The sequence below is a fragment of the Macaca fascicularis genome, chromosome 20 (genome assembly GCF_037993035.2).
Source record: "Macaca fascicularis isolate 582-1 chromosome 20, T2T-MFA8v1.1".
Taxonomy (NCBI): domain Eukaryota; kingdom Metazoa; phylum Chordata; class Mammalia; order Primates; family Cercopithecidae; genus Macaca; species Macaca fascicularis.
The window spans coordinates 74,063,747-74,084,873 of NC_088394.1; the positions used below are offsets into that span (position 1 = coordinate 74,063,747).

General features: G+C 40.8%; 1 protein-coding gene across 8 annotated transcripts in view; it reads left to right on the plus strand.

Moving 5' to 3' along the window:
- Window positions 1-21,127, plus strand: part of WWOX (WW domain containing oxidoreductase) — a 1,124,793-nt gene that overhangs the window by 52,863 nt on the left and 1,050,803 nt on the right. For all 8 annotated transcript variants that reach the window (XR_010583895.2, XM_005592616.4, XM_074026754.1 and 5 more), the window contains exon 5: window positions 9,576-9,682. Coding sequence is in view for 7 of the 8 variants with exons in the window: in XM_005592616.4 (XP_005592673.3) it covers window positions 9,576-9,682 (107 nt within the window). In the remaining variant the exon portion in view is untranslated. The remainder of the gene's footprint in view (window positions 1-9,575; window positions 9,683-21,127) is intronic.

The following is a 21,127-nucleotide window of genomic DNA, read 5'->3' on the forward strand; positions in this document are numbered from 1 at the left end:
GCCTGGTGGGTAATGCCAGCAGCGCGGGTGATGACCATGGCCCACATGACCAACTAGAAAGCTCAAACCCCACCTCTAGCTAACAGTGGCTTCCCAGCTAACCTGTCACCACGTGGGATTGGGGACCTAGTGTGCTCCCGCTGTAAACTTTTTCAGAGAAGCTGCACATCTAGCTTTGGACCTGTGATCTCCCCAGTGTTTTAATGCTGGCAACTAATTCAAATTAGGAAGGAAGGAAGGAAGGAAGGAAGGAAGGAAGGAAGGAAGGAAGGAAGGAGGGAGGGAGGGAGGGAGGGAGGGAGGGAGGGAGGGAGGGAGGGAGGAGAAATGGTGGAAAGAAAGGAGGGAAGGAGCAAGGGAGGGAGGAAGGAAGGAAGGGAAGGGAAGAAAATGTGGGCCACACAAAACAGGTCTGTGGGCTTGACTTGTCCTTGGATCATCAGTTTGTGACCTCTGTTCTAAAGAGTGAAAACTATGTACGATAGTATAAGTAGGTATTTAAATTACTTTGCACCTTTTCCATTTTGTAGAACTTGAATGTTTTTGTTGAAAGCTTAAAACACAAGACAGTGAGCTATTAAGCCTCCATGGCCACGTCATTTTTCTGATTGGATCTGATGTAACAAGTGTTAGAAAAACTGATGCTGCTCATTGCTTTAAAACGTCTTTCTTTATTTTCTTGGTATTATTAGGTTTAAATATTCTTCAGAACACACTCTTGCCATCTCCATGCAGTTAAGCTAGTTTAATTTAAACATTGTCATAAAGTTAATTTTTTATAAGATGAATCAGGTTATTAAATTTAGTAAACCATTGCCTTCATTATTTTGCACAAACTTTGGCACTGTGCAGAACAGGCTTAGCACTACTACATTTAGCTAATTAAACTGGCCATCAGCTGCGATATTACAAGAGTGAGGGCTGTTATTCTCCTGGGTTTTATCCAGGACTTTAACAGTAGGTAGCATTATTAAACTTTTTTTATATAAAACTCCACACTCTAGAGATATGGTTTACTATAAAAGTGTTATTGTCCTTCCTGTTAAACTATCATCTTTTGAAATAGCCATGCTTTGTTTTTGTTCCAAAGGCAATTGTAAAGAGTGAGAAAATGGAGTTGTCTATTGCAGCTTTTAAAAGTAGACTAGCAACGGGTAATGCATTGCTTAGATAAAGGAAGATGTAAGAACCAGAGTGTAATTTCACAAGACACAGAGACAGATGGCTTACCCATAACTACAGTCAGAGTTCTCTAAAGGAGAGAGGGCGGAAGCTTGAGCCTGTAGCCTGTTGCCGCTCTCTTGTCAGATGTGCCCTTTCTGGTAATAAAAAGTCCTTTGCCGTGGATTATTTTGTCAAGTCAGATAGCATGACTTAACAGGTATTTTTGGGAAAATAAAATTTGATAGAAAAACGGCATGCTTTTCCCCACAGATTTCTTGGTAGCATCATTCAAAACTATGGCGAGCGGTATCTTTGCAGGATTTTAATATTTATGCATTATTATAAAGGAAGGAAGAGGGCCATCCGTGTTGCAGTTTGAAACAGCCTGGATTGTTTTAAAATAGTCCAGAACTGCAGCCTATTAGCGGTCTGCAAGAACCATTTGTTCCTTCAGCAGATATTTATTGAATCCTACTGGGTGCTAGTCTGCCAAAATACGAAGATGGGAGGGTGCAAGGCTCAAGGAACTTACCGCTAACCTGAGAAACTGGATAAATAAAGCTCTGGACTGAGCGTGGTGGCTCATGCCTGTAATCCCAGCACTTTGGAAGGCCAAGGTGGGTGGATCACTTGAGGTCAGGAGTTAGAGACCAGTCTGGCCAACATGGTGAAACCCCATCTCTACTAAAAATACAAAAATTAGCTGGGTGTGGTGGCACGCGCCTGTAATCCCAGCTGCTGGGGTGGCCGAGACATGAGAATTGCTTGAATCCTGGAGGTGGAGGTTGCAGTGAGCGGAGGTTGCAGATTGCGTCACTGCCCTCCAGCCCGGGTGACAGAGCGAGATTCTGTCTCAGTCAGTCAGTCAATCAATCAAGCTCTGGAACCTGCCTGGCCTTGGGTTATATCAATGCTTTCTCAATCTGTTAAAAACATAGCTGGTAACGAATAAGAATTGTGTTTACTCTCATTTCCACTCTCTTACATCATTTTTTTTTAATACCCTGTGATGAAATTGTGAATACAGATATTCCTGATCATTGCTTTGACCTGGAAATTTCAAAGGGACCCAGAGTCCACCATTCCCTCCGAGATCTTCTGGGTGCGTGAAGTCCCGGGCTCACAAGTGCAGTTGTGTTTGGTCACTCTGTGTTGCTTGCATATGGCTGTCACCATCTCATTAGCCTGATTGATGGGACAGATCTGTCAGCAAGACTTTGTTCGGTGCCCGCCCCCAGCCAGCCGGGCTACAAAACCTGGCATTTTACTTCTCTCATTTTCCCCAAATGATCTAGGTGTCTTTTGCTCACTGGTGATGAGGGGTGACATTGGCATCACAGGTAAAAATCAGTTAATTTGAGATGATTGTCCTCTTTCTTGAAAGGTTGGAGATGACAGCTTCAAACACTTTTTACTACACACATACCCAAGGGGAGGCAAACGGATTTAGGTGTTAAATACTTCAGGTTTGAAATCCTTTGTGCACTATTTCAGCATCTGATTTAAGTATCAGAGGTCATCTTTAGGTGATATGTATGTATTTTGGAATACGGGATTTGGCAAAATCTCAAAAAATAATTTCAGGTTGTCTCAGCAATGAGGTTACATTGTGCTCCAGAGCCCGTATTCAGACAGACGGAATGGTGGAGCCCGTGGCTGATTTCTTTGAATTCTGGTTGGTGTTAAAGTCACTCACCCTCAGGTTACCACTGGTAGCACATCTAGGAGCAAGTTTTAATTTTTTAGTCATAGTGACTGTGCTGGATTTGGTAGGTCATACAAATTGTGGAAGAGGCATAGGACACCAAGGGTTTTGCAAAAAGCAGGCAACTAACATTTGTTTTCCACCTACTATGATTATGTTAGGCTCTCAGTATATGTTTACCACTTATTCCCCATTTTACAGAAACGATAACTGAGTTTCACATGGGTTCAAGGCGTGACCTTAGATCCCACAGCTGGTACGTGGTTAGAACTGGCAGCGACACAAGTGTGTCCAACTTGAGTCTTCCTCTGTGCTATGCTGACTTCCCTCGAGAAGTAGTCTATATAAATCGACTGTTCTCTGTGAAGATTAGGCCTGTGGGGGTGATTGAATGAATGGACTTTACTAGGCTCTTCCACATGGTGATGTCAGGAAGATAACGGTATGCTGATTTTCCATGCATGTTAACATTATCTTGTAAACAATAATTTATGGCCATTTGACATGGATTTGGCTGAACTACATTGCTGCTTTCTCTAGTAGAGTTGACTACTTCATTGTTGTACTGTACTCTATATGGTCTTCCACCATAGATTACAAAATATGGTATTTTTTAGTTTAGAGCAGTGACTTGGTGTTCAAGCTCTGGATTAGACTGCCTCTTCTTTTTCCTCCCTCCCATCTCTTCCCCTCCTCAACTTTCCCCTTTTTTGAGATGACTTTAAAATATAGATTCATTTTTTTTAAACATACAGAACTTTTCAGTTTTCCATTTCTTCTTGTGGCAACTTTTTTTGTAGTGTTTTTCTAGGAATTTGTCTTTTTTTCCTGTATTGTAAATTCATTGGTATAAAGTTGTTAACCATATCTTAAGATTTTCTTACGGTTCGTAGGATCTGTAGTCCTTTTCTTTATTTTTCATTTTTAAAAACAACTTTATTGAGGTATGATTGACATACAAAAAGCTGTATGTATTTGATGTATAGAACTTGATAAGTTTGGAGATAAGTATATACCTGTGAAGCCATTATCATAATTTATAAGTACATGATACAATATGGGCACAGTGCTGTATGGTAGATCTCTAGGGCTTTTCCATCTGGCATACCTGAAACTTCATACCCTTTGGATAATACCTCGTTGTTTGTCTCTCTCCCCAGCCCTTCGCAACCACCATTCTATATTTTGCCTCTGTGAGTTTGAGTGTCTTAGATTCCTCATATAAATTGTATCATATAGTATTTGTCCTTCTGTGTCTGGCTTATTTCACTTAGCATAATGTCGTTCAGGTTCATCCATGTTGTTGCAAATAGCAGAATTTCCTTCATTCCTAAGGCTGAATAATATTCCATTGTGTGTGTGTGTGTGTGCGCGTGTGTGTGTGTGTGTGTCTTCCACATTTCCTTTATCCATTCATTCATCAGTAGAAATCTAGGCTGCTTCCATGTCTTGGCTAGTATGAATAATGCTACAGTGAACATGAGAGGGCAGACATATCGTTGTGATCCTGATTTGAGTTCCTTTGGATGTGTATCCAGAAGTGGGATTGCTGGATCCTAATGCAGCAATTTTTAATTCTATGTTTAATTTTTTGAGGAAACTCCGTACTGTTTTTCATAGTGGCTGCACCAATTTACATTCCACTAAGGAATGTAAGTTTCTCACGCACAAGGGATCTCTTGTTTCCACACCCTCAACCACACTTATCTTTCATTTCATGATGAGAACCATCTTAACAGGTGTGAGATGACATCTCACTGTGATTTCAATTTGCATTTTCCTGGAGATTAGTGCATTTTCCACTTTTCATACACTTGGCCATTTGTATGTTTTCTTTGGAGAAATGTCTGTTCGGTTCCTTTACTTGTTTTTAAGATCTGTGTTTTTTTTTTTTTTTTTTTTTTTGGCTGTTGGGTTTTAGGAGTTCCTTATATATTTTGGATATGAACACTATCAGTTATGAGGTTTGCAAGTATTTTGTTTTTACTATTTTGTAGCTTGCCCTTTCGGTGTCTTGATGGTTTTCTTTAATGTGCAGAAGCTTTTTAGTTTTATGTAATCTCACTAGTCTGGTTTTGCTTTTGTTGCTTATGCTTTAATGTGACCTGATGATGTCCTTTTATTCGTCCCCGATATTGGTCATTCGTGCCCTCTCTTTCTGTGTCTGTCTCTCTCTCTATCAGTCTTGCTAGCCCTTTATCAATTTTATTAGTCTTTTCAATTAACAGACTTTTAACTTCTTTCTTTCTCTGTATTTTATGTTTGTTTTATATTTATAAGTTTCTCCTTTCTCCTTTCTCCTTCTATTTCCATCGTTCTGCTTTCTTTAAGCTTAATGTGCTGGGTTATTTTCCTAAGGTAATGGATGCTTAGATCATCTTCTTTTGTTTCTTTTTTTTTTTTCTTGAAACAGGATCTCACTCTGTCACCCAGACTGGAGTGAAGTGACATGATCATCCTCCTGAGTAGCTGGGACCACAGGTGTGCACCACCGCGCCCAGCTAATTTTTTGTAGAGATGTAATTTTGCCGTGTTGCCCAGGCTGGTCTTGAACTCCTGGGCTCAAGTGATCTACCCACCTCGGCTACCCAAATTGCTGGGATTACAGCCATGAGCCACTGTGCCTGGCCTTCTTTTTAATATATGTAGTTAAGGCTGTAGATTTTCTTTTAACCATGGCTTTAGCTATACTCCATAACTTTGTATATATGTTTGTAATTATTGAGTTTAAAATATTTCTAACTTTCATTGTAATTTTTTGAGCCATAATGTCTTATTTATTTATACATATATTTCCAGAAAGGAGAATTTTCTGGGATCTTGTTATTGATTTATAATTTAATTCCATTGCGATCAAAGATCATGCTCTCTAATTTTAATCTTTTGAAATTTGTTGAGACTTGCTTTTGGCCCTGCAAATCATCAGTTTTTGTAAGTATTCTTGAAGTACTTGAGTATATTTTGCTGTTGTTTTCAGCGTTTATCATATTCAATTATTTTCAGTTTATCAATTAAGTTGTTCAAACCTTCTATATACTTTGTGTTTGGCTGCTTATTTTATCTGCTACTAAGAGGGGTATGTTAAAATCTTCCATTATAATTGTGAATTTCTCCATTTATTCTCCTGATTCTGTCAATTGTTGACATATATGGGAGGCTCTATTATTAAGTACATATAAATTTAGAATTGTCATGTATTCTTGGTGGGTTGAAATTTACCATTGTGAAATGGTCAGTGCTTTCTCTTGTAATGCTTCTTGCTTTAGAGTCTCCTTTTTCTGAAATTAGTATAGCTGCATCAGATTTCTTTTGGCCCACATTATACCGTATATATTTTCCATTCTTTTACTTCGATTTTTTTATCCTTGTGTTTAAAGGTACAAAACATAATGCACATTATTTTATAAGGAGAATATATATATATATATATATATATATATATATGTTTTCTTCAGTCTGACAACTTTTTTCTTTTAATTGCTGTCTTTAGGCCATTTATATTTAATGTAATGACAAAGATATTTGGGTTTGGGCTTAAATATACCACCTTATTATTGGCTTCCTGTTAAGTTATTCTATATTCTTCTTTCTCTTTTTTCTTTTCCTTTCCTCCCTCTCTCTCTCTTTCTTTCTCTTTTTCTTTTTCTTTCCTTTCTTTCTTTCATTTAAATTGAGACAGGGCCTTGCTCTGTCACCCAGGCTAGAGTTCAGTGGCATGGTCATAGTTCACTGTGACCTTGAACTCTTGGACTCAAGCAATCCCCCCATGTCAGCCTTCTGAGTAGTTGGAACTACAGGTGCCTGCCACCACACCTGGCTATTTCTTTTTTAATTTTAATTTTTGTATAGACAGAGTTTTGCTATGTTGCCCAAGCTGGTCTCAAGTGATTCTCATGCCTTGGCCTCCCAAAGTGCTAGAATTACAGGCCACTGTACCTAGTCATCTTCTCTCCTTTCTTGCCTTTTTGTCATTCGACTTTTCTTCTCCATTAGCTTGTTAAATTTGTAGAGATTTACAGCTTGCATCTTTGACTTATTAAAATGTAATATAAATCAGTATTATATCACTTCCTGGAGAAGACAAGAACCTTAGGAAGCTTTACTTCCATTACTCACCTCCTAGGTTAAGCATTATTATTATTATTATTGATACAGTAATTTTTGCTATGTATTTTAAAACTCATAGAGTTTATTACTCTTACCATTTGGATCTTAACATATCGTTACCCTTTATGTTGCTCTTTGTTACTTTCTGAGTCTCTGGGTTTATAGCTGGGGTCATTTTCCTCCTTCCTGAAGAGCATCCTTTAGTGTCTCCTGCAGTGTGGGTCTATACGCGACACTCGGTGTAGTGCAGGTGATAAACAAAAAGCAGCTTTCGTTTGCTGAAAATTTTTGTTCTCCTCCTTTCTTTTTCTTTTTCTTTTTCTTTTTTTTTTTTTTTGAGACGGAGTCTTGCTCAGTCGCCCAGGCTGGAGTGCGGTGGTGCAATGTCCGCTCACTGCAAGCTCCGCCTCCTGGGTTCACGCCATTCTCCTGCCTCAGCCTCCCGAGTAGCTGGGACTACAGGCGCCCCCCGCCACTACGCCCGGCTTGTTTTTTTTTGTATTTTTAGTAGAGACGGGGTTTCACCGTGTTAGCCAGGATGGTCTCGATCTCCTGACCTCATGATCCGCTTGTCTTGGCCTCCCAAAGTGCTGGGATTACAGGCGTGAGCCACCGCGGCCGGCCTCCTCCTTTATTTTTCAAGAATATTTGTACTAGGTATAGAATTCTAAGATGAAAGTTTTATTTCTTTCAGCTGTGACTTCCATCATTTTCCTTAGAGGTATAACTATCAGTCTTGTAGCTACTGGTCTCTAACTACTTCTAAAACTATCTGCAGTTTTTAGCAGTTTACTCTGATGTGCGTTAGTTTGACATGTATGTGTATATGTGTGTGTCTACACACACATATACACATATGGGTATACACCCACATATATATTTCTGTTTGCGGCTCACATAGACATAAATATATATATGTACACATATATTTCTGCTTGTGGCTTGCACATATATATACACATACATGTAGACCCACACATTTATACATATACCTGTCAACACATACACATATATATTTCTGCTTGTGGCTCTGGATAATTCTTGAATTTGTGGCTATATATCCGTCATTGAATTTGTAACATTGTCAGCCATTCTGTCTTCAAATATTGCTTATCTTAATCTATTTCACTTCTTTTGGAACTCAAATTACATGTATGTGTAAGAGCATATGAGAATGTGTTTCATATGTCTCTTCAGTGCTTTGCTTTACTGCATTAGTTATGTTTTTCTTTTTATGCTTCACTTTGGATTTTTTTTAACTTATTTTATAGTTTCCTTAATCTTGTCATCAGCTATGTCTCGTATTCTGTTAACCTATATGTTGAATTCTTAATTACTCTTACTGTGTTTAAGTTTCAGAATATCTCTTTGATTTTTTTTATTGTTTCTAATTCCCTGGCAGAATTCTCCATCTTGCCTTTTTGTTCCTTGAACCTATCAGTCAGAGTTATTTTAATCACTGTTTCTGAATAACTTGATTAGACAGATCTCCTGTGCATTTATTTCCATTTTTTTCCCCTCTGGCTTTGGTGAAGTTTTGTCTTTTTGTATGCTTAGCTATTTTGTTTGAATGTCTGAGAGTTTATATGAGTATTTGAAATAATTATAGTGGTAATTTGAGACGCTAGATAATGGTATCTTCCTCCAGAGAATATTTTCTCTTGCTGCTGGAAATTGGATAGATAGGGACTGATCACTTTAATCAAACCAGGAATTGAAATGGCCTGAAGCTGAGTTTCCAGTCTTGTGAAGTCTGGACTGTCTCTTGTTATTACAGCGAGGGTATAACTCTTTAGGGTCCCAACCAAAGGTTTGGTGTGTGTACCGTGGCCCTTTCCTGATGGGTCCTGAGCTCAAATTTGGGTCTTTTTCCCTGTTATAAAATTGCCAAAAGCTCAGCCCATCTTCTCAGGCTTCTAACCACTATGTTTGGAAATGAAATATGCCTTGAAGGGAAAAAACTGCCAAATGCTGGCCTTGCAATTTTTGCAGATCTTGGCCCTCCAGATTCTCAGTCAGAGTGCCCTCCTGATGCCTTCAAACAGATGTGTGTGTGTGCACCTGTGTTGTTTTGTCCAGCTTTTCTAATTGTTTTAAATAGGAAACGGGGCTAAGAAACCTAGGTGACGGTGGTGGAAGCAGAGGTGCTGGGGACACTTACCATAGAGTAGAGCATCAAGTCCTTATCGTGAGCACAGGATCTGGTCATTATTGATGGTTAAATGGCTGGACATGCCGTGAACTCTTCTATGGCTCGGTCTTCATCTTTGAAATCACTGCATCCCTAGGATAAGTTTTCTCACTATCACGGTGTTGACAGTCCGGGCCAGATAATTCTGTGTTGTCGGGGGCTGCCCTGTTCATGGTAAGATGTTTTGTAGCATGCCTGGCCTTTGCCCACTAGATGCCAGTAGGACTCTACCCCACAACTGTGGCGACTGAAAATGTCTGCAGACATTTGTACCTGTCCCCTGGGGGTCAAAATCACCCCTGGTTGAGAACCTGGGATAATGTAAGTAGTGCTCCGATAAAGGCCATTCAACATGACTCACTATGTTGATGTTATGTTTTCTAACATTGACTTTCCTTTAAACCATAGGGTTTGAAACTGCCAAGTCTTTTGCCCTCCATGGTGCACACGTGATCTTGGCCTGCAGGAACATGGCAAGGGCGAGTGAAGCAGTGTCACGCATTTTAGAAGAATGGGTAAGCGCTTGACTGTTGTTTTTTTTTTTAATTGTCAAATACACATGCCAGGCTCACCACATGGAGATTTTAGTGCAGTGTGTAAAGTTTATTGGTCTTGGAATCATGTCTTTGTTTTTAAAGTCATCTTCACTTTGTTTGTTTTATGAGTGAAAGCATGAGCAAGTCCATTATTATTCACACATTTGTTTATAGTTCATTGTCAGTGTCATCTGCTTTATTAGTCAGGAGTTTGAGAATGTTTATTCGTTTAATTCATTTATTAAGAAAAATAAAACGTGGTGAACGCCCATAATTGCAACTAGGAGACTGTTATGCTTATGATTTTTAAGATTAGAAAGAAGTAGGCTTTAACTCTATCTCTGATTTCTTACTTTTCTCTGTCTGTATAGAAGTTGATGTTGATATGTGTCTACATAAATATTTATTGAGGGCTTGCATTAGTCTTGGGACCAAGGATATAGTATCAAATGAAACAGAATCCCTGCCCTCGTAGGCTTACCATCTAGGTAAGAAAAATAGACCATAATCAAGTTTAATATTTACCATAATATTAATAAATAAAGGACAGTAAAGCAGAGGAAGGCGAGGGGAGTGACAGCATGAGCATGCTGGAGTCATCAGCAGGGAGCCTTCCAAAGTTGTCACATTTGATCCGAGACCTGAATGAAGTAGAGGTAAGCCATGCAAATGTCAAGAGAAGTACTCATAGCAGTGAGAATAGCATATGCAAAGGCTCAGAGGTAGGCACAGGCCTGGAGATTTCAAGGATCATCAGGGAAGCTAGTGTGAGTGTAGATGAATGGACTGGGTAGGAGAGGTGCTCTTGGGGGATGGGTGTCTGGTAGACTCTGAGATAGCGATGAGGAAGACATTAGAGGGTTTGAGCTAGAGAGTGATGTGAGCTGTTTGATTTTTGAAACGTCACTGCACTTTAGCATGAAGTCTAGGCTATGGGTGCTGGGGTCTACTGTTAAGGACAACAGACATTGCCACTGTTTTTGTAGAGCTTTCAGCCTATCGTGAAAGACTAATTTAGTCAAAAAAAAAAAAAAAAAAAGCACAGATCTTATTGTAAACTTGAAAAAACAGTGAGTGGTCATAGGAATCAGTAATGATGCCAGGGAGTTGGGAGACCTTTGGAGTCCCCAAGGAAGAAGTGATTGAACTAAGATCTCAAGAAAGACCTGAGGAGGGTGGAGAAGGGTCAGATGGGGTAGGGGAATGGCCGGTGCAGAGGCCCTGGGAGGAGGGGGAGGAGGAGACAGAGCAGCGTGTTTGGGAGCAGAGCCTGAAGGGGGTTGGATACACCCTGCAGAGGCCGTCTTCGTTTTCGAATGCTGTGAAAGATTTCTTGCCATTTGAAGAAATAGACCACAGTGTACTTAAGAACATTTTTGGTACTCTGGAGTGAAAAGTTATGAAAATACAGAAAAGATTTATTTCTGCTTTTTCAGTGTATTTATGATGAAATATTTGAAATTCAGTATATTTGAAATGAGCCCTTATCTTGAGCTCACTGGACTTACTATTTTGGGTTAAATATAAAAGAAAGCAGAGTGTTATTTTTTCTGATTATTTTATTGTCTTTCTGACTAAAGTAATAACCTCTAGTAGGTGGGATAGTAGTAATCTTGAGAGATGTATCGAGAAGAGTACAAATGGGAATACATGCATCTTATTTGAATCTACATGCAGAATGGAAAGGTGAAAAATGAAATGTGAAAGTGTTTCTTGGTCCTTCTCTTGGAAGGTAAACGTTATTAACTATTTTGTGTATTCTTCCAGAAAAAGGTTATATATATACCAGCAAACACACTCACATTCTGTCCTGTACTTTTTTTTTTTTTAACTTAGTACTACAAGAGATCTCTTATTAGTGCATATAGATCTACTTCATTGTTTTAACTGCTAAATAATATTCCATCATGTGCTTATGCTATAACCAGTCTTCCCTTTGGTGGCCATTTAGGTTGTTGGCATTGTTTTGCTATTTGTTATTCCAAGCAATGGTGTTTCACAGTTCTCTCTTTGTTGCATCATTCTTTCTTACAATTTCATCTGATACTGGGTCTAAACTATGCGGCTGTGAACATTCTTTATTTACGCATTTGTGAGTAAACGCCTAGGGGAGAATCTTAGCAGTGGACTCCTTGATTCAAAGGGCATATGCATTTAAAGTTTTGGTAACAGTTCCTGAGTCATTTTCTTTCTTTCTTTTTTTTTTTTTTTTGAGAGTGAGTTTCACTCTGTTGCCAAGCTGGAGTGCAGTGGCACGATCTCGACTCACTGTAACCTTCACCTCCTGGGTTTAAGCGATTTTCCTGCCTCAGCCTCCTGAGTAGCTGGGACTATAGGCACGCATCACCACGCCCAGCTAATTTTTGTATTTTTAGTAGAGACAAGATTTCACCATGTTGGCAAGGATAGTCTCGACCTTCTGACCTCGTGATCTGCACACCTAGGCCTCCCAAAGTGCTGGGATTACAGGTGTGAGCCACTGTTCCCGACCTCCCGAGTCATTTTCTTAATCTTGTTGCTCTAATTTCCATTCCCACTGACAGTGTAGACAGACAACTGTTGAGGGCTTGCAGTATTCTTGGCACTAGCAGGATGGCGTGTCAAAATTGTAAAACTCTGCCCATTTGATGTAATATTTGAAACTGGAAAGGTAAAATTCCAGGGACCCTAGTGACACTATAGTAACCTGATTGTACAGTGCCATTCATGTTTAAACCAGTCTTGGAGGAGAATGCTATAGCACAACTGTTTTTGCATCATTAAATTTCTCCTCTTCTTTTCTGAGAACACAATATATATGAGAACACGTTCATCTGCATTTATCCTATTTTAATTATCGTTTGATGCTTAGAGCAGAAATTCCTGGACCAGCCCCAATTAGCGATAGGACCTTGGGTAAGCCTCTGGATCTATTTGTAGCTTCTGTTTCCTCATCTTTAAGGAAAAAGGTTGGATGGGATAGATGATCTCAAAGACCCACTGTTCAGTCTTTCTTTCTTATATTTTGAGCCATAATTGGGTCCCTGTGCGTCAATTTCAGATGATAGAATTTACTGTTGTATAGTTTTACTCTAACATATAGTAGCTTGAGGTAGACTAGTGATCCCAGACTAAGAATTATTGAAAATCATTCACCGTTGGGGACACGGGAAAAGGAAAATGGAACAGAAACAAAACTAATACATGTGACTCCGAATGTTTAAAATTAGATTTGATAGGTTGTAGGCTGGAGAAACTCAACCTGTTCATCATCTCTCATCTGTTCACTTGTTCTCTTTGTATGCCATTATATTGTGTTCCTCATTTCCCCAAGACGATGATTGTGGAAACTCAGATTTAGCACCAGAAACTGTCATTACCATTTCATTCCATTGCACCATTCATACCCTGCAGAGAGGATGTGAAGTCGTAAGGCCTTCTTGCTCTGGTGACCTCTTAGGCTTGGTCTCTGTGTCATCCCCCAACTCCCTGAGGGTTGATATTTGCTGGCCTGCTTCCCTTCAGGCCTTTCCTCACTTCATATCTCTGTGCAAGGATTTCATCTGGCATATCGCTAAATATTACCTTCCTGTGTTTCTCAAGGTCAATTTGATAGACTCCAGTTTTTGAAGCTGCTGGCCAGCTTGAGCGTATTCATATGTTATCTACAATGAATCATACCAGTTTCGGGGCCGGGAAGGTACTGAAACATATTGGCGCCTCACGGGAGGCTCTCAAAATGATCCAAAGTTTTTTGTTGCAGCAAAAGCTCATTCAGAAGTCTTTGGACCGTTTGGCTCAGCAGAGGCTCTCATGTGCCAAGGCTCCATGGGCATTCTTAGCTCTGCTTCTGGAGATAAGAGTTCATTCCTCCATCCCAAGTTGTTCTTCTCTACCCATTCTTCCTCTTCCTGCCTTCACTGCACATTCCAGGATTGCCATGTTCTAGAACATTCATGTCTGTCTCTTAGCCAGCGGAATGCTATTCTCACATCCACAATGGGACAGCTAACAGCCCTCATTTATCAAATCCCTGTCATGTGCTGTGTCAGGCACTTTATATCCGTTATCCGGGAGGATGCAAAAACTTGGTGCTATTTTTTTTTTTTTTTGCATTTTACAGTTGAGCCAAGGGATGGCTCAGAAGGGTGAAGGAACTCACTCAAGTTGCACAGCTGGTGAGCTCAAAATCAGGCCCCTTGCTTGGTCCATGTGGCTTCCAAACTCCAAGTCTGTCTGCTGCACCCCATGTCCCGTATTTTCTACTGTGTTTAGTATCAGTGTTCATACTTTGCAGATTTTGCTTTCAAATTCTCTAGCTGCGGTTTGAGTGATTAATTTCAGGATTCATCCTATTTCTTAGACGAAGCCACTCTGGTCTACCCTATCATCACTTTATATTCAAGATATCCTTTATAGAGCTCTCAAATTACTTTTGGGGAGATGCAGCTATTTAATAAAATATAACTTAAGTGAAAACACATTCCCTATAGAAGTATATTAAGAACCTATATGTAATTACTACGACTACTAATTATTTCATGGGAAAATGCCCTCCTGCTGAGATATTTTAGCTGCTCCAAAGTTAGAAGTAAGAAGAAATGAAAACAATTAAAATAGGATAACATGGACAGTACAGAAGTAAACCACTGTCTTAAAAGGCTTATCCATTTGGCATAATTAAAAAGAGGGAGGAGGGGGAGGCGCATCAGCCCCCATTCATGTTTAAATAAAGAAAACGGGACAGTGGGGCTTGTTCCTATGTTGTGGAACAGTGCACAGATGTGATCTACCTCATTCACATCCTTATGTGAATTATACACTGGTGCCCTCACCTCTTAAGACAAGCACCTAATATTTTCCTGTGTATTCCAAGAGGCCAGTGTGGCTGGCAGAATAAGATGTTTTCCTGTTTTCAAGATGGAGTGGATTCTCTTTTATTTAGCAGCGGTGTCTGCGTGTTAGGATTCCATGTGAGTTCTCTAAGTCTGGGACAATGATAGGTGTGTCTGATTACTGCATTACCATGGTTAATTCTTTCCTTTACCCAGTATCTATTGGAGTCGGGCTTCCATTGCTTTATTTCTCGGGGTCTGGCATATCCCACTCCCTGTCTTGAGATCTTAGGACCTCCGAGGAACATTGCATGTAAAGCACAAGAGCTTATTAGGTATCAAAATACACTTCATGAACAGCTATGGCAAGACCTTGACATTCCAGTGTAGAGCTCTTGAAAGACCCTAGTAGGTCTCCAAGTTCCTCCTTCTTCTGTTTCTATTAGATTTCTAAATTTTACTTTCTAAATTTTAGATCCCCGGAACTTGGGATCTAAAACTCTGATCCTGTGGAAGAAGGAGGTAGGGTAGAGTGGGAGCAGATGGACCTGATGTCATCCATCTCCCTACGTTGTTTGCAGGAGGAAAAGGGAAGAGGCTGAGGCTGGGAGGCAGGGGTGGTGGATTGAGAGAGAGGGGAGGGATTGTTATGAGTAACCAGTGTGCCTCATGCATGCCAGGCCCTCACTAAGTCTGTTTAACAGGGAGTGCCGAAGAGCTTCTGTTGGGGACTGGCCGTTAGTATAGCATGGGGCCCAATAAGTGTTGTGAAACATCAGCATCTGCTGGACATTGAGATGGCCACCAGGTTGGGCAGAGAGGGCTGGTATGGGAAGAGGGGCAGGTGGCCCTCTCTTAGAGTTACTATTCGACTTACCCCTGACTTTCCGGAATGTGTCTTGAATCCATTCCCCTCTCGTATGGGAATGGTGACCCAAGGATGTTTGTGATGACCAAAAATGTCTCCAGGCATTGCCATATGTCTCCTGGGGGTGTAAGTCATCCCCAGTTCATAACCATAGCTGTAAAACATGCCGTATTATAGTGGCAACGGTTAGAATCAGATACATCTTATGACCTTGGGCAAGTTTCTTAACTTCTTTAAATCTCAGTTTCTTCATCTGTAAAATGCACATCATAATATCTCCATTGAGAGACATAGGTAGTTCTATTAAACACATTGACTCTGTGTATATAAAATCTTAACCTATTGTGGAATAAATTAAGTACTCAATTAAATGTTAGCTGCTGCTGTTAATAATAACAATAATAATATTTTCTTCACACGTGAAAGTGCAAAGTGATGCTTACTTTTCTTAACCTCTCCAACAGGCTGAAAGAGGAGCTCTAGGGCGGATGTTTATCAGTATGAGTTCCATGGAGTTGCAATGAATTCTTTTTCTGTCTTCATATATTTGGACTCCTGCATTTTAATAGATGTGTATTTAGTTTGTTGATTAGTATTTTCCAGTGTAGCTCATATTAGCACTCAACTGTCATTTGAAAAGCCATCTTAATTATTTATGTGATTGCTTTTTCTTTTGTATTTACAAAGAAATACACTCTGAATATATTTAGGAAAGATGATTAAGGGATTAGTCATCAGGAACAGCAAGCAATGGTTTATATCAAAATGATTATTGAGAAAGCAGAGAGATGAGGGGTAAAAATAAAAGATTTATTAGCCAGAGGTAATAGAATGTGCATGTTTTAGAAGGAGAGCGCATGCTCAGTTGATTGCAACCGCACGGTTTGCTGCTGAAGTGCTGTAATGATTCAGGTTTTCGATAGAGTTGTTACTGGGTCTATATATTTTGTGGGAGTGAAGGCGTAGGGATAGTACTGACAGCATTATGTGATTGCAGCCTCATTGATAAGCGTCGGAAATAATGACTTTAACACTATTTTCAGATAGGGAGCACGCAGTACCAACCATTATATTAGGCACATGGGCTCAACACTTTGCTGTGCTTTTCATAGATACTGACACCTGTGTTTTCATTTTGTTGTTGTTGTTGATTGCCCTGCCTGGAAACTGCCACACCTGTGTTTTCATGGCATGATATTAAGGAACGATGGGCCAGGATGCTGAGGAATAAATTGCTCGCACTTTTAAGGACTTCTGCAAAACTCCAGCTACTTTTAGCCTCCTTCAAATTCAGTGACTTTATGAGCTGGTATAGCTTCACTGTTTGTGGAAATTCCCCACAATCTCCTTTGACACTAAAAGCTTAAGTCCCATGATTTGCCTTTGCAGATGGAAGGCCTTAGCCTTCTTTTATGATATATGTGTCGGGGGGAGGCATGTGGTATGTGGGGTGGGTAATATACGAGCCTTATGCCTGTCTAAGCTGGTGACTTGGCTTGGAAAAGATGATCGTTCGTCAACGCATCACAAGTCACAGGGCTTATCCCCATTGTTCTGTATGATCTTTAACTAAACAAAAAGATAAACACTATTAATATTATTAATAGTTGTAGATTATTGGGAAGAGTTCATCCTAAATCAGCCACTAGATTTGTTCCTCATTTCTTTGCTTTACAAATTGTTTTTCTGTATAGTATTGGATTTTCAATAAATAAAGTATGATATAAACAAGTCTGCAAAACAGCAAGGACCATATAAACCACTTGTTCAAATCAATAAGCTCATGCTCACAGAGGAAGGTAAAGTTCTGAAGTTCTTCCTTGGGGCGTTTGCAAAATGTCGTATTATTGTCACCTGTAGGTGGGGGGTTGGATATTCATATCTGTCTTTGTACTAGGTATTGTGTTTAGCATTTAACAGTGAAGTGTTTATGTTACGTGTGAAACCCATTGTGCAGATGAGGTAGTTTAGAGGCTGGAAGCTGCATAGGCTTTCCCAGGTTCATGCAGCTGGGAGATACAGGGTGGATCCAGGATTTGCAGCTGGTGTGTGGGTGATGCCGGGAGATTGGCCTTTTTCAAGGACTTAGACAAGTATTGTATTCATACGTTATTTGCATGTATTTGTATGAATACTTCTGGGTTCCTAATATGAGCGTACCTAAAAAGTACATCCCCCGCGCTTCCTGTAATCTGAGGGAGTTGATGAACGTGGGCCAAGGAAGCTCTTCCCCTTCCATTCCAGACTTCCTTTTCAAGTAGTATATAGTGTAGTTACTGTTCTACTTCAGTTGTCTATTTGACCTTTCTTGTCACAGGCTCAGGGAAGATTCTTTATCAGATAATAAATTATTCATCCCCCTCATAGACATAATCGGTTGCTAAAATATTCTGAGTTTCCTGTCTCCAGAATACCTAAAACTTGTGCTTGGTACTTATCCTGTAAGTTTTCCATTTCATTTCTCATTCTGAAGATTTTGCACCGACTTAGTCTTGGCTGTTATTCATTGTTCTTTGATCATTGTCTTTGTGTTTTCTCCTTTTTTTTTTTTTTTTTTTTTTGGTTCCTGGCCACCGCTTGCAGTCTTGAACCGAATCTTTCAAACTTTATATCCATTGTAACCTTTGTATAATGAGGGCTGTGATTAACCGCAGAGTTTTAAGGAGTGAAAGTCAAGCATAGGTGGCTGGCTCCGAACCATCACTCCCAATCATGTGAAACCCAAAGCAGATGCATCCTTTCATTAATGTGGGGTCCCCTGAGTTCTTATTAAGCAATTTTGACATAGTTTGAAGAGACAGATTTCATCTTCAGATGGTGTTCAGCCAATGGCTGTAAGGCCTGCTTTTGGCCACTCGGCATTTAGGCTCCATTATTTAAGAGGGGAAAAATATACCTGAGACTGTTTTTCACTTTTATTGTGGGGCATTTAGAGAATCTCAGACTAACAGGTATTCGATTAAACAGAGGAGAAACGGCCCTTGCAGGGATAAAACTTCCGTACGCAAGGACAAATAGAGAAACATCTGTAGATGAAGCAGCCAGTCTCAGGCTGGGGCCGCACGCCCTGCAATAGGTTAAGGTTTATTTTAGACAAATATTTAAAATGCACCTAACTTTTACATATGCAGACGCAACCCAGTGGAGTAGAGGTAGCCCCAGCTTTGGAGTCATACAGATCTGGGGTTAAATCCCAGTGTGAATACTAACTCACTGAGTGTCCTGGGAAAATTTGGTCATCTCTCTCTCTTGCTTCTTGTTTTGAGATAGGGTCTTGCTCTGTCACCCAGGCTGGTGTTCAGTGGCACAAACATGGCTCACTGCAGCCTTGACCTCCTGGCTCAAGCGATCCTCCCGTCTCAGCCTCTCGAGTAGCTGGGACTACAGGCTCATGCCACCACACCTGGCTAATTTTTTTTTTTTTTTTTTTTAATGTAGAGAAGGGGCTTCACCACATTGCCCAGGCAAATCTTGAATTCCTCTGCTCAGGCGATCCTCCTGCCTGGGTCTCCCAAAGTGCTGGGATTACAGGCATGAACCATCGTGCCTGGTCTCAGTCATCTCTTTGAACCTTGGCTGTTTTACCTGCAGATGCTAATATGACTCTCAGGGTCATCCTGAAGATGAAGTGAAATGACACACATACTCTTTTGTAGATTCTGGCACATAGTAAAGGTTCAGTAAATGGTCGCTGCAGGGGAAGCTAACTTGTCCAATACAGATCCCTAAAATACACTTATAAATCTTGTTGGAGCAGTATTTCTTCTTTGTCTTAGTTCAGGCTGCTATAACAAAAATATCATGCAATGAGTAGCTTAAATATTTATTCCCCACAGTTCTAGAGGCTGGAAGTCCGAGATGAGGGTGCCAACCTTGTTGAGTTCTTAGTGAGGTCCCTCTTTCTGGTTTACAAGTAGCCCTTTTCTTGCTGTGTCCTTATATGGTGGAGAGCTGAGAGGACTTGAGAGAGAGAGAGAGAGAGAGAGAGAGAGAGAGAGAGAGAGGGAGCACTGTCTCATGTGTCTTATAAGGGCACTAATCCCTTCATGAGGATTCCATTTTCATCTGATCACCTCCCGAAGGCCGCATCTCCAACTACCATCACATGGGCTATTAGGGTTTGACCATAAGAATTTTGAAGAGATGCTGTATTAGTCCATTTTCACGCTTCTGATAAAGACATACCTGTGACTGGGAAGAAAAGAGGTTTAATTGGACTTACAGTTCCACATGGCTGGAGAGGCTTCAGAATCATGGTGGGAGGTGAAAGGCACTTCTTATATGGTGTCAGCAAGAGAAAAATGAAGAAGCAGCAAAAGTGGAAACTCCTTGATAAACCCATCAGATCTCTTGAGACTTCTTCACTATCATGAGAATAGCATGGGGAAGACCGGCCCCCAGGATTCAATTACCTCCCCCAGGTCCCTCCGACAACATGTGGGAATTCTGGGAGGTACAGTTCAGGTTGAGATTTCGGTGGGGACACAGCCAAAGCATATCAGACGCAAACATTCAATTCATGGCATTCTACCCCAGCCCTCCGAAATTCATGTTCTTCTGACATGCCAGATACATTTACTACATCCAAATAGCCCCAAAATCTTAACTCATTCCAGCGTCAGCTGTAAAGTCTCTGTCTTTTTAATTTTTTTCAATGATCAAAGCACTGGGAAGTAGTCACTTCTCTCTTCAGCTTCCCACCAGTGTGTCAGTTAATAATCTGACTACGGTGGCGGGGCATGGTGGCTCACGCCTGTAATCACAGCAGTTTGGGAGGCCAAGGTGGTCGGATTGCCCGAGTTCAGAAGTTGGTGACCAGCCTGGGCAACACGGTGAAACCCCGTGTCTACTGAAAATACAAAAATTAGCCGGGTGTGGCGGCATGCACCTGTAGTCCCAGCTACTGGGGAGGCTGAGGCAGGAGAATTGCTTTAACCTGGGAGTTGGAGGTTGCAGTGAACCGAGATCAGGCCACTGCACTTCAGCCTGGGTGACAGAGTGAGACTCTGTCTCAAAAATAATAGTAATAATAATAAAAATAATCTGACTAAGGTTATTAACTATTAAGATATGCTGTGCTAAGGATCAGGGGGCCCCTTCCATCTGTAGAGGGCAGAAGGGTACCTATCATGTCTTCAGTGCCAGTGCCCTGGTATGGAGCTAGCTGGCCTTCCACAAGGGCTGGGGTTAATGCTGGAGAGAAGTAGGGCTGGCAGAGCCTACCGTGTGTTCCTAGGAGGGTTCATCTGTAACTAGTCCCTGACCCTTAGGTGGAAGATGCAGCTACCCCCAAGGTTCTGAAGACCCTATAAAAGGAAGCCTTAGAAGTGGCTGTGATTGTTTCAAAGTCTGTCCACAAATTCTTTGATAATTCTCCTTTCAAGAAGTAGAGGCTAATTCTCTGCCCTTGGAATGTGGGCTGTACTTAGTGACTCACTCTCCATGAATAGAATTTGGCAGAAATGGCAGGGTATGACTCCTGAGATAGGTCCTAAAGGCTTCGTGGTTTCTCCTGGCTCACTCTCTTGGATCACTTACCAGCCGCCATGTTGTGAGGAGACTCAAGCAGACCTGAGGAGAGGCCCATGCAACAAGGAATTGAGGCCGCCAGCCATCTGTATGATCCCCCTTGGAATCCTCCAGCCCAGTCAAGCCTTCAGATGACTGAGGCCCTGGCTGATACATGTCATGAGAGATCCTGAGTCAGAACCACCCAGCAGCTAAACCACTTCTGAATCCCTG